At 42.6% G+C, this 12,755-nt stretch overlaps 2 protein-coding genes across 3 annotated transcripts in view; one reads left to right on the forward strand and one right to left on the reverse strand.

Moving 5' to 3' along the window:
* zdhhc23b (zDHHC palmitoyltransferase 23b) overlaps positions 1-5,204 on the forward strand; it is an 11,383-nt gene extending 6,179 nt beyond the window's left edge. Inside the window, exons 3-5 of one of the 2 annotated variants that reach the window (XM_013915826.1) lie at positions 614-1,303; positions 1,710-1,877; positions 4,005-5,204. In XM_013915826.1, coding sequence (XP_013771280.1) covers positions 614-1,303; positions 1,710-1,877; positions 4,005-4,272 — 1,126 coding nt within the window. In that variant the 3' untranslated portion in view covers positions 4,273-5,204. The remainder of the gene's footprint in view (positions 1-613; positions 1,304-1,709; positions 1,878-4,004) is intronic. The other variant, XM_005722665.1, reaches the window with a different exon arrangement.
* A 22-nt stretch (positions 5,205-5,226) lies between these two features.
* Positions 5,227-12,755, reverse strand: part of ccdc191 (coiled-coil domain containing 191) — a 15,490-nt gene continuing 7,961 nt past the window's right edge. The window contains exons 10-17 of the mRNA XM_005722805.2: positions 12,731-12,750; positions 10,510-10,601; positions 10,137-10,219; positions 9,709-9,810; positions 9,433-9,576; positions 8,740-8,892; positions 6,928-7,082; positions 5,227-5,388 (exon numbers count right to left, since the gene is read on the reverse strand). Of these exons, the coding sequence (XP_005722862.1) occupies positions 5,247-5,388; positions 6,928-7,082; positions 8,740-8,892; positions 9,433-9,576; positions 9,709-9,810; positions 10,137-10,219; positions 10,510-10,601; positions 12,731-12,750 (891 nt within the window). The 3' untranslated portion in view covers positions 5,227-5,246. The remainder of the gene's footprint in view (positions 5,389-6,927; positions 7,083-8,739; positions 8,893-9,432; positions 9,577-9,708; positions 9,811-10,136; positions 10,220-10,509; positions 10,602-12,730; positions 12,751-12,755) is intronic.

Below are 12,755 nucleotides of genomic sequence, written 5' to 3' on the forward strand. Positions count from 1 at the left end.
ATAGTTACTTTTCAAGTAATTAATTACTTTTAGAATCTTGTAACTCAGTTACTTTTTTGAAGAAGTAACTAGTAACTATAATTAATTACTTTTTCAAGGTAACTTGCCCAACACTGTACCCCATTAAAATCACATTTTCATTGAGGCCCACTTATTCTGAGATATTTCGTAATATGAAGCTTTTTTGTATTCCTGTTGGGAGGGTCGTAGAAGAGAGGGGAAGACCTATAATTTTCGGCCTCAGGTGTGATTTGTGTGTGCTTGTTGCAGCTTTATGGCCCAATAAGAAATGCTTCATTTGCCGTCACGTCAGTAAATGTTGGGCTCTTGATAGTTCCATTAGTCGACTAATTTGGTAGTCAGAAGCATGAGTCCTGCTGATGACTGAATGCTTTATTGTATCATCAATATCAGGTTTTTCACATAGTGACACTCAGGGTATAAAAATCACATTGTAATTGCAATCTGCTGTTTATTATGAAAATATGATGAATGAATAACTTGTATTTGAGTTCTCTGTCTGTATTTTGGGTGCTTGAAACATGTTAGGAAGTTCCCTACATGGTTACTTTAATTAAAAAAAAGTATTACAGCTTTTCCGTTACCTCATCAGGTTTCTGAAGAGGGAACCTCAGAAGCCTGAATCCCTGTCACAGGTGGCTGCAGTCGTCACAGATCGGATTCGTGTGCCGTGGCTGTGGGGTGGAGCTCGCAAGGTGGACCTGTCCATCATTCCTCCTCTTCTTCTCCTTCCTGCCCTGCTGCACCTTGCTGCTCTCCACTTCCTGATCGGGATGGTGGTTCTGACAGCTCTGCCGGGCTTAGTGCTGTGGTACTACTATTTCACCCACCGTAAGAAAGGACAGACCCTCTTCTTCCTCAGCCTGGCCCTTTTCTCCTTGGCGTACATGTACTACTTGTTCATCACTGAGGTGTTTCCACATGGGGATGTTGGACTGCTTCAGCTAGCGCTGGTAAGCGTCGGGGTTGTCCTCACCCTGCTGGCTCTTTTCCACACCAAGAGAGATCCGGGCATCCTGCGCCCAAACGAAGAGTCCGTTCACAGCAAGGTGGCGTATTACAGCTCCCCCACAGGCAGAAACCCTTCCCTCAGTGGTGGGAGGCAGGATGTGACGATGACTGTAGCCAACCGGGCTGGGGTGTCGGAGCATGCGGAGGAGGAAATGAAGGAAAGCAACCGAAAGAACTGGTGTCAGGCATGCAGGATGGTGCGGCCCCCCAGGGCGGGGCATTGTCGCATCTGTGGTGTCTGCGTGCTGCGTCTCGACCACCACTGTGTCTGGTGGGTTCCATTCAAATTCCTCTCACTCGACCTGCCTGTCATCACTGCTTTCTTCTCCTTCAAACACTGAAGTTGTCTTGTTTGTGACCTGCTTCTTTTCTGCACAAAGACCACGCAGATCTAAAATAACACCTTTAATTTATAAGAGTTAAGTTACTCTGTCGTTGCAGGTAATGAGCTCAGAGAGAATGAATATCTTTGTCCTCTTGTGTCTAGCTCACCATATTTTTTTCTATGTTGTGTTAACGTCACAATTTCCTTGCTGCCATCCTTCTATACCATGCACGCTCCTGCATGTTTGTGTGTAGTGTAGTGTAGTGTAACCCTGGAGTCTCAGTACAATGTTTTGTCTGCTTGTGTGTGTACACGTGTGTTTGTGCGTCCCCTCCTGTCTGTGTCGGGGCAGGATAAACAGCTGTGTGGGGCAGGCCAATCACCGCAGCTTTCTGCTCACGCTCGTCCTCTTCCTGTTGACGTCCCTGTACGGAATCAGCCTGGTGCTGCAGAGTGTGTGTCCACGGCAAAATCTCCTCTTCGCCTTACTCTACTGCCCAGGAGTCTACAACCAGTACAGGTAGTGGAAACAGACATACAGTTCTGTCAAAAACGAAGTATACCCCATTAATCAAGAGCTTGTAGAACCACCATTAGCAGAACTTTGAAGTGGTATTTTCTGTTTGGCTTTATCATGTTGCTGTGAAGGAATTTTGGCACATTCTTCTTTACCACATTACTTCAGTTCATTGAGGTTTGCAGGAATTAATTAATGCAGAGCTCTGTGAAGGTCCCACCACAGCATTTCAGTCAGTTTGAGGTCTGGGTCATTGCAACACCTTTATTCTTTTATTTTTCAACTATTCTGTTGTAGATTTGTTGCAGTGTTTTGGATCATCATCCTGTTGCATGACCCAGTTTAAAACCAAGCTTTAGCTGCCAGACAGATGGCTTCACATTTGTCTCTAGAATACTTTGGTACACAGAGGACTTCACGGTCAAATCAGTGACTGCAACATGTCCAGTTTCTGTGGCCACAAAACAAGCCCAAATCATTTTCCCTCCACCACTGCACTTTATAGTTAGCATAAGGTTTTTGTGCTGATATGATGTGTTTGGTTTTTCTGTGCATTATGGTCAAACATCTCCACCGAGCCAGGATACATGGGCATTACATCAGGAAGGACATCTGGTGTCAAATCTGTGCCAAGTTGTAACTTTCAGATTCATTCACTGTTTGAAATAAGGGCGCAGCCTTAAATGACTATGCATGTATGTGTGTACTGATTGGAAACTGTAAAGATTTCCAATTTTTATGCATAGCTAATTGAATTCTGGCACTAGCATCAGGGCTGTAACGGTTCTGAAACAGAGACCAAATCCAGAATGAAAACAAGGCATTGCCCCACAGACATCAGGAAACACTGGTGACAAATGGAAGGATAACACCACTACCATAAGCCACTATATACTGCTACGCTAGCTTATAGTGGCGGCGTTATCTTTGGCATCAGCTTTATTGTGAAATACACAGTTTAATTCAACTTTTTTGTTTTTTTGCAGAGAAGACTTGGTGTTGCTGTAAAAAAAAAAAAAATCTGTGTAAATACAGGTTTATAATCAGCTCAGTAAGGTTTGTATATAATGACGTTCAGTGACCATGTGGACCTGTGGTGGTTAATGCTGAGACCTAAAATATGGAAGTGAACTAAAAATGAATGAGAAGAAGTGTTTGAGTTTACTTTTAATTCATGATTTCATCACAGGTGATCATACATGTAATTTATTTCCTCATTCGCCTTCTCATTGATCTCCAGTATGTTGTCCATATTCCAATATGATGGAATTAGTCTGTTACGGCGTCATTGTGATGTCGTAAAAAGTGTGTTGTACAGCTCTCATATAATCTATTACTCGATATGGTTTGACTTTGTGTCCTAACGATGAATGTCAAGGTCAAATGCTTAGCAACCCTAGGTACCCAAACAAATGGAACAGATTATATACTCTGTACTAGTATTTATACTAGAAAGAGCATAATAAATAAATCAGGCTCTACGGGCAGGTTTCCTTAAAATGTAATGTAATCAATATATGTATTCACAGTGCCTTATTAATTAAAATTAGGAGCCTCTGTATTGTTACCCTGTGAACAAAATTAAACATCTTAACTGCACAGCGTCAGTACTTGTGCTTAAATAAACACCCACAGCTGAGATGGAGTCCACAGAAAATAGGGTTGACAGCCTTTTTCGCAGCAATTAAGATCCTCACTGACCCACTGCACAGCCATTTAATTCTTTTCCCAGAACTACCAGAAGTAAGTGAGGACCTTCCATGAGTATATTGAGTGTCTGGCTTTTTTCGCTCTACTGAATCACTTTCAAGAGTACCTTGAAGCAGTGCCCATTAAGCTGTTGGAGAAAGATTCACAGTTTTTGCTCAGAGCAACGAGCATGCATGTGAAGTAGTTCAAATGACTAGTACTGGCACTGCTACTGAACTCAGAGTTAAAAACCGTGAATGAGTATAATGCCCTCAATATGTAAAAATACTGGTTCTTTTAACTGTGATCTGTCCATTTACACCCTTTTAAACTGGTTACACTAAATATTTTATCTTTGAAAGTGGCTGAGCATGAAAATAAAACCCTTTTGCTGGTAAAAAAGAAAAAAATTGACTACCTCCGTCCTTGTCTGTGTTCCAGCACTGCTCTTTGCTTCACCTGTGCGTGGTACAGCAGCATCGTGACGGGCGGGTTGCTTCACCTGCTGGCGATACAGCTCATCAACGTCAGCTACAACGTGACCGAGCGCGAAGCCCGCATCGCCCTGCGAGAGAAAACCGCTCGCAGCGCCTACTGGGGACTCGTCGTGAACACTGGCGCCTATTCCCGAGGTTTCCGTGGCAACTGGTCTGAGTTCATGAGCATGGGAGACAAAGTGATTCCCCCCTCTCCCACTGACTTGGTGTGAGAGACTTGTGATGCAATGCTGTTTAAAGTTTGGGAATTGTGGCTGCTGGTGTGTTAGTGTCCACTGGATGGCAGCATGACTCCTTTTAAATGATTGGACGTGCTGCTGGCAGCAAACCTCAGAGCTGCTACGTTTTTAACGTGCAACATATGGAGTTGCACTGACTTTGACACTTAGCAATAACAACTACTCACGCCCATAAGATGCACATACTGCCATAAACGTGAAGGACATGCAGGATCTCCTCTATGCAGCTGGTCATATACGTCACCTCTGCCAAACAAATAGTACTAGTCCTTCACGCTGGATGTCTTCCTTGACTTGAAGGCTGACCTTATGTCTCCCCTCCTTCGTAGTGCCTTGATGCGAGACAATAACTCCAATCTGCTGATCCTGGTGGGGACATTTTGTCTGAACACAGCACAAGATGATGCCTCTGAGTGCACAGATAGGATATTCAAGGAGGCTCTCTAGGGCTCACTATAACCTTTTTATCATTCACAAACAGACTGCACTTGACCTTGTGAAACGAATTCATGGATATTTATCACAACTAATTGAAACATTTTGGCACAGGCCAGATAGGCCAGCTAATTTGAAGTTGCACAGCAGCTGATTGCTTAGTTATTACCACACGATTACTTTGACTCTTTTAATCTGTTTCAAAACTGACTCAGAAATGGAACAACTCTTAGATAAATGGAAAACGCAAATGAATCAATATGTTTTGGCATCAGTTAGAAATGAGTTTTTCACTGCTTTTGGTTCTCACAGGCATTAAAGGGGTTTTTTTTGTTTGTTTTTTGTATTCCAATAATTGCTCTGGTTGATTTATGTGTTTCTGTGAAAATATTTTATAAAATAAATGTAAGAAGTTTGCAGTGTGTCATCTTCCAGAGTGATGCTGAGATGTTTGCGTGTCGCCTGCATCAGTATGCAGTACGTTGCCCGTTCTGTCGGTCTTCCCAGAGGCGTTACAGTGGATGGGAGCAGAAATCTGGGAGAACCTCAGTCACTTTGCGGCACAGCTTCTCCCTCCGCTCGTCCTTCTCTCTTTCCTTGCGCAGCAAACATGGAAGTTGCCTCCAGGCCAGGAAACATTGCCGCAGCACTCGTCTGATATGCAGGCAGATGGAGGGACAGACAGGAACAGAGCAAGTGAGCAATAACAAAATGGATTAAAGGGACCTCTAGCATGACAACAGCTAATAAGTTCTCACATGTAACTCTGGGGCTTGTTGGTAGTGTCACCAAGGCAGCTGGTGGGAATTCATTTGCACCCTGTGGCCATTTAGTGGACTTCACCTAACAAGCTGAGGTTTATAAACATTCTCAACTTGTGGCAACGACAGATCATTAAATCCTACAAACGCTTCTTATAAAAAGCCCTCTTTTGGACCACAATGCAGATTTGTGCATTGTAACAAAATTATTAATATTATTGACTCATGGTGTCATTTTTAATATCAGTTCAATTCAATTTTATTTATACAGTGCCAAATCACAACAACAGTCACCTCAAGGCGCTTTATATTGTAAGGTAGACCCTACGATAATACATATAGAGAAAAACCCAACAATCATATGCCTTCCTATGAGCAAGCACTTTGGCGACAGTGGGAAGGAAAAACTCCCTATTAACAGGCAGAAATCTCCAGCAGAACCAGGCTCAGGGAGGGCCAGCCATTTGCCGTGACTGGTTGGGTTGAGAGGAGGAAGGATGGATGTTGTGGCGGACTGTTGTACCTTGTAATTAGTGGAAGCTGTGACGCTAAACTAAGGACAAACCTGAACAAACCAGCAATGAGAATGTTTAGAATCTGAAAAATTAGCATGTATGTCACACCAATTAACGGGACCCTGCTGGTTTCTTTCTGGTTTCTTTCTGCTTGGTAATAGTGCGAGTATATCATAATTAAAATAGCCAGGAAAAGAAGAACCTAAGCAGTATCTTGTCTGTGTAAATTCTGGCTTGCTACTTTAACAGATTTATGGCATGAACAGCAGCATGTTAGCATGCTGGCTCTAGGATTTAGGGAGACCATACAAGCACAGATGGTTTTATATAAGACCGCTATATCACAATTACCCCCCAGATTTATTGACTTTTGGGTATCTACAAAGGCTATTATTGCAGAAACGTGGCCCGTTTAGGAGCGCTACACACTGAGCTACAAAAGCATCCCAACAGACTCCATTAATCATGATATGAAAAGACATTTGCAGCTAACAGCAGATATGAGTTGGTGCACCGGAGTCAAGGAGATGGTGATATAAATTTTCTGTCTAATGAAGAGGAAGTTACACTGGAAAAGGAAGATGGAAAAAAAAGATGCACTTCATATTGGTGAATATCCAGAAACTGCTTCTGCAATGTGTATTATAGAATTACCATCTACACAACTTCCTAGTAAATCTATTTTTTCAGGGCTACTTGAGGTCTTGAGAGTCTCTTATTGAAAATGCCTAGAGGTCAAATGAATGTTTACATCTTCAAAGGCTTGCAGGCCCTGTCCTTTCTCTAAGAGCTGCAAAGACTGTTCTGATTCAGCAGTTTAACTTGTAATTAAAGTTCTTTCAAGTTGTTAAATATAATAACACCCACTTGGCTGGTTATATTACTGTGAACATATGGCAAAGTCAGGGGTAGCAGACCTCTCATTATGCTCCAGAGCCAGCTCCTGATGCTCCCACTCCACCAGCCTCTCCTGAGTCACGTGGTCCAGCAGCGCCAGCAGAAACCTCCTCAGAGTGCGTGTGCGATAGAAGCGCTCGGCTCGCTCTTCCTGAATTATCTGTATGTCTCTCATCTGGAATGAAAAACACTTGCTTACAAATAGGAATACAGTGAAAGTGAACAAAAATTATAAGATGAGATGCACAGTGCTGTGAAAAAGTATTTTTCCTTTTCTCGATTTCTTAGTTTTTTTGGTATTCATCACACTTACATGTTTCAGATCACCAAACATCATCATCTTGATGCATTGTGAAAAGGTTATTTTCCCATAAACCTAAAAACTGATTGTGCCACCTTTAGCAGCCACATTGAAGGCTGACCAGCCAGTTTAAGGTCACGCCAAAGCATCGCAGTCTGATTTGAGGCCAGAGTGTGATTAAGCCGGCCCAACAGCTTTATTTTTATTTCTTTTTTTAGCCATTCAGAGGTGGACTTGCTGATGTGTTTTGGATCATTGTCCTACTGAATAACCTAAGTGCTCTTGAGCTTCAGGACAGAAAGTGATGGCCATAAATTCTCCTTCAGGATTTTCTGGTAGAGAGCAGAATTCATGGTTCTATCAATTATGGCAAATCGCCCATGTCCTGAAGTATTAAAGCAGCCTCGACACTGTTGGTATGGTGTTAGTGTTCTTTTTATGAAGTGCTGTATTAGTTTTTATTACTTTTTTATGGGGGGGGGTGAAGCAAGAAGGTCCTGATTTCAATTCCACCATCAGGGTCTTTCCGTGTGTAGTCGGCATGTTCTCCCCGAGTTTGTGTGGGTTCTCTACAGGTACTCCGGCTTCCTCCCACAGTCCAAAGACATGCACTTAGTGGGATTAGGTTAAGTGGTAACTATAAATTGCCCATAGGTGTGAATCTGAGTGCGAATGGCTGTCTGTTTCTATGTGTTAGCCCTGTGAAAGACTGCTGACCCGTCCAGGGTGTGCCATGACATGACCTCTGTAATGAGTCAATCACCTCTTGGAGTCTACTTGACTTTGCCAGACAGGTTCTGTTTTGGTGATTTCTTGATTGAATAGGTCGGGTAATTAAACAACTGAATTATGAAACTGAACTCAGCTTTTCCAAAAATTGCTCTTAATCACAGTTAATTCATGATTTAACAAGAAGGGCAATTATTTTTTTCCGCATAGGGCCAGGTATTTAAAAATGCATTTAGTATTTAATCAGTTATTTTTGTCTAATGTTAATTTTTTTTGACCTGAAACATGTAAGTGTGAAAAATATTTTTTTTAAAAACACTAAGAAATCAGGATATAAAAGATGGTTGAAAAACTAAAGGAAAATCTAATATAAGTGTTGGTTGTCTCCTTATTTGATGTTTTTCTGATAGTGTGGGTGGTGACTGGGGAGCTGGTGACTCAGAAGGTCACAGCAGATGATTTCCATTATTTTCATACTCATCAAGCTGATCAGTGACCCATATCGCCCTGTGGATGGTTTATTATCAACTGGGAGAGAGAAGTCACATGAACACAGGAATGTCTCGTGGTAGGAAAGAACTTTGTTTTGATTTGCATTGATCCCTCTCGTGTACCCAAGTCATGCCAGCAAACACAGACAGCAAAACAGAGGCACAGGGCTGGCTTCTTTCCTTTAACCTGTCACTCATACAGACTGGAAAAATGAAAATATGACTGAGCAGGTAGAAGAGGAGATTAGGAAAAAGGTATTTCTTTTAGTCAGCCCCGGATGGCGTCTGTATGTGTGCAGGTGTATACGCACCCTTTTCCAGCAGGTTAAGCTCCTCCGAAGCAAAAAGTGCTGGTGCAGTTGGTCAGCACAAGCTTCTTTGTCAGACACAGACTCTCTTGCTGATTGCTGCCAGCCTAATGTGCACCGCCTCAGGAGGATGAAAGTGTGATGATGCTCAGCCAGCTGGCAGGGAATGAAAAAGAGGGGGGGAAAAGCACCAGTATGCACTCGTGAATGTAAACTCGATCATATGTGCCAGGTAGAAAAGCCATGTACTCGCATCCAAACAGAGAGGTTTTATAATAAGCTCTGAAACATGAATACAAAAGATTTTCTGCGTTCATTTGTTAAGCTTTGCTAAGACAGGAACATTTGGAGGATGAAACAGTGATGATGTCAAGGGAGTGCTGCTAGAAAGCTTTTGTTTGGACGTATTCCTTCTGCACTTTCACGTCCAAAGTGTGTCGTAGATTTGCCTTTGGCTCGGTTTTTGAGCGACAAAAATTTATTTTTAAAAAAACCAGAGCAGTTTGTGTATTGCTCACAATTGTCAGTTATTGTGTACATTGCTCACAATTGCCACTTTAACATGCCACTTTTAATGGTGTTAAAGTCAAATAAATGTTTTTAGTTTACTCCTCACAGCCAGAAATACAATAGTACTTGCTGGCTCCCTGTGTCGCTGTAGACTGACAGCTGAAATGGACAGGACAGGTGATTTACCTCCACACTGGCTTGTCTGAGCTGAATGAGGCGTTTCCATGGTGCCAGGCCCCGCCGCAGCAACAACGTTCTGCAGTGGTGTTGGCGGGCCAGTGCCATCAGCTCCCGTTGCCTTTTCAGTTGTTTCTGTTTCTCCTCTTCTCTCTGTGCAGAAACACAAAGTGAGATTATTTTTAATATTCTGCAGGGAGTCACATGAGAGAACCGCTTCTTGTACTCAGACCCACGAAGTTCAGCTTTTTTGCAGACATCCATAAAATATGAAGTACACCTCACCTGTCTTTCCAGCCTTTTCTCCTCCCGACGTCTTCCTGCTGCTTTGCGTTTCTCCTCCTCCTCCTCCCTCAGCCTGAGCTCTTCAGCGGCTTTCATCTGAGCCTGAAAGTTGTGTTTGCCATTAAATTTGGATGTGTTTTTTTTAACGACAGCTGTTTTGGAGGTCCCAAAATAAAAATGGTAAGAGGTCTGCACTTATGGAGTGCATTTTAACCTTAGCTGGCTTCTACTGCTTTACTATCGGTTTCTCATTCACCTATTCACACAAACTCCCGGCTTCACGTCTTTCCTGAGATCAGTTACAAACAATGAGGGGCAGGGAATCAAACCACCAACCCATGGGAAATCAGAGCCACCACTTGAACCACAGCTGCTGCTGCAAAGAAAAAAAAACCCACGTTTCCCCAGAAAATGACCTTTCAGCTTACCAGCTTTTCTTCTTCTTTCTTCCTCTTGAGTTCCTCAATTTCCTTCCTTCGCTCTGCTCGCTGACGTGCTCGGGCCTCCATGGCTTCAGAGAGACAGAGGGAAAGTAAGCGGATGACAAGCTTTTCTTCTGTGCAGTCCAGTGATTGGTCATGTACACGTTTCTTTCTTAGACTTTTCATTCTGAACACGAACACATCGGCCCTTATGCCCACAAATGTAAACTGCTCACAAGTGTGACTCGGAGTCACTTAATTTCCTGAATAAAAGAGCTACAGCAGTGCTTCACCACATCTTTGGGAGATGGAAATGAACTTTCTGTGCGTGTATGAACGTGCAAGTTCCCCTGCACAATGAGCTACTTTTAATACTGACCTGTGGTGAGTGGATGGGGGCATGTCTGCAGCGTGACAGCTTTGCTTGAAGGTGCACTCTGACTGTCAGGTTCTCCAGTCCCTCTCGGTGCCCTGCAACAGAAACAAAGGCCTGTCAGAAGTCTGTCTGATACTGTTCCTGGCAAGTGTTACTCAGAAAGGTAATGACCAAAGCCAAACTTGACTGACATACATTAGATTGTCTGTAAATGAACTCCAATGTGCCGAGCTTTCTTCTGTTACTGTATACACTGCTTGGAGAGTGTATTCCCCCTGTAGCAGTCATAAACTTTTTCTTTCCTTTTACTCATTCTAAAGTTTAAACATCATCTGTTTCTTTTATCTTCTCCTCCATGATTTATATTAATAACAAAAGCTGTTATCGGGTAACAGATTGTACCGCAGTGCATCTTCATCTATATTATGGAAACCGTAATTATCTATACCATAGTACCAAACTACACATATGAAATATTGGTTCCTTTTAACTTTACCTAATGAGGTGTTCACACAAATAAACCTTTCCACTTGTTCTGCCATTAGTCTGCGCCGAGGAAAGAGAAGTGAACAAACAGTGATTACTCATCTTGAGAGGTTTCAGAGCTGTTAACAAATTCAGAGTGTGTGGAGTTAGTCTTACACAAGGCTGAGTGTGAAGCCAGGTTAAATATAGTATGTGAAACAATTTAGTAGACGGGATCAACCTAAACAGCACAGGCTCTAAATCTCTAAGCCTGAGGAACCAACCAAACATGGTTTCATTTCAACATCTGTCACACGAACATTTCCAAGTTTAAATAATGCACAGTGAAAGGTCATCCCTCCTTGGCTTCATCCAAACTGCACATGCAGGCTGTGACAAATATCTCTCAGTGGGCTCCGTCCTTCTTCATGTGGACCCGTTCCACAGCTGATTCATGAGAAAGCACAGCAGTACATTTGTATACACATTTACAAGCTACAGATGGGCATGGTGGTGCAGTGTGTCTTCATACCAAGCAGGTTTTGGCTTTGAACCTCCTGCTCAGCTTGGGCCTTTTTGTGTGGAGTTTGTAAGTTGTATGTTTGTACAGGATTTTTAAGCATGAACGGATTGTTCAATGACGGTCCAGCGTGTCACGATGCTCAGAATCTGCCTTTGCAAAGCTCACAGCTTTCACTGCACCTGAGCCAAATGTCTTTTCCTGCAGGGGGTCTTCAGGAGGGGACACCAGTTTCCCTGTTTATGAAGCAGCACTGGAGCTTATATACATCCAGTTCATCTGGGCTTTTTCCACCTTGCTTTGGGTTCCTAATCAGATTTTAAAGTTGTGACACCAGTTTAGCTTACTTGGATGAGCAGGCAATCATAAGCTGAAAGGCTCAATCCAGTGTCCCGCATTCGAGTCTCAACCAGGACTCTTTGTTGCGTGTCCTTCCCCCAATCTCTATCCTATTTACATGTCTAGTCTTCACTGTTCTATCAAATAAAGTCCAGAAAAGCCCGCTCTCCCCCTCAAAACGGTTATAACCCTAGAAAAAACACCACATTCCTACACCACATTAAGGTCGAAAGAAGCCAGTGAGGGGGTTTGGGCAGTGACCAGGATCGTCTCCAGCACACCTCCACCTGACGCTTTTGTAGGGCACAACCAACAACGAGGACACCTTTTGTTAGACCCTGAACTCGCTGCAAAACTATATTTTTCAGCTGGCCTGAGAGTACCTCGGGCTTCACAAGGAAAAAGCGAAACAGGAAATGTAAATCTGGAACTATAAATGAGCAGAAGTTATAAAGGATGGACGGACACTAAGCATACTCATTATTCAAAACTTTGCAAAAATTATACTTTGCTTTAATTTGTTATGAAATTAGAAACATTTGGCATCAGCAGACTGGATAGACTAACAAAAGACAGAAACTAAAAGCATTTATTAATGACTTAATTATTTATAACTTAATAGCACAAACTGACAGCCCAGAAGTTGCTTTTTGGCTTATAATGGACCTGCAGAACATTAGTTAATTATTTATCATTCAGTGAAAAAGCCAATAATTGCAGCTTTAAATCCTTTATAAAAAGGTGCCTTATGGCAGGGTGGAACCATAAAAACTGCTGATGACACAGGGTTGGCTGTTTGGTGTCACAAACAAATAAACACTCAGTTTAATACGTATTACTTATAAAATGATTCACACTAATCTAGAGCTAACCGGTTCATGCGATATGCACTGAACATACCTCTGCACCTTGGTGTCAATATTGC

The sequence above is a fragment of the Pundamilia nyererei genome, unplaced genomic scaffold (genome assembly GCF_000239375.1).
Source record: "Pundamilia nyererei isolate P.nyererei 1_Seehausen unplaced genomic scaffold, PunNye1.0 scaffold00007, whole genome shotgun sequence".
NCBI classification, from domain to species: Eukaryota; Metazoa; Chordata; class Actinopteri; order Cichliformes; family Cichlidae; genus Pundamilia; species Pundamilia nyererei.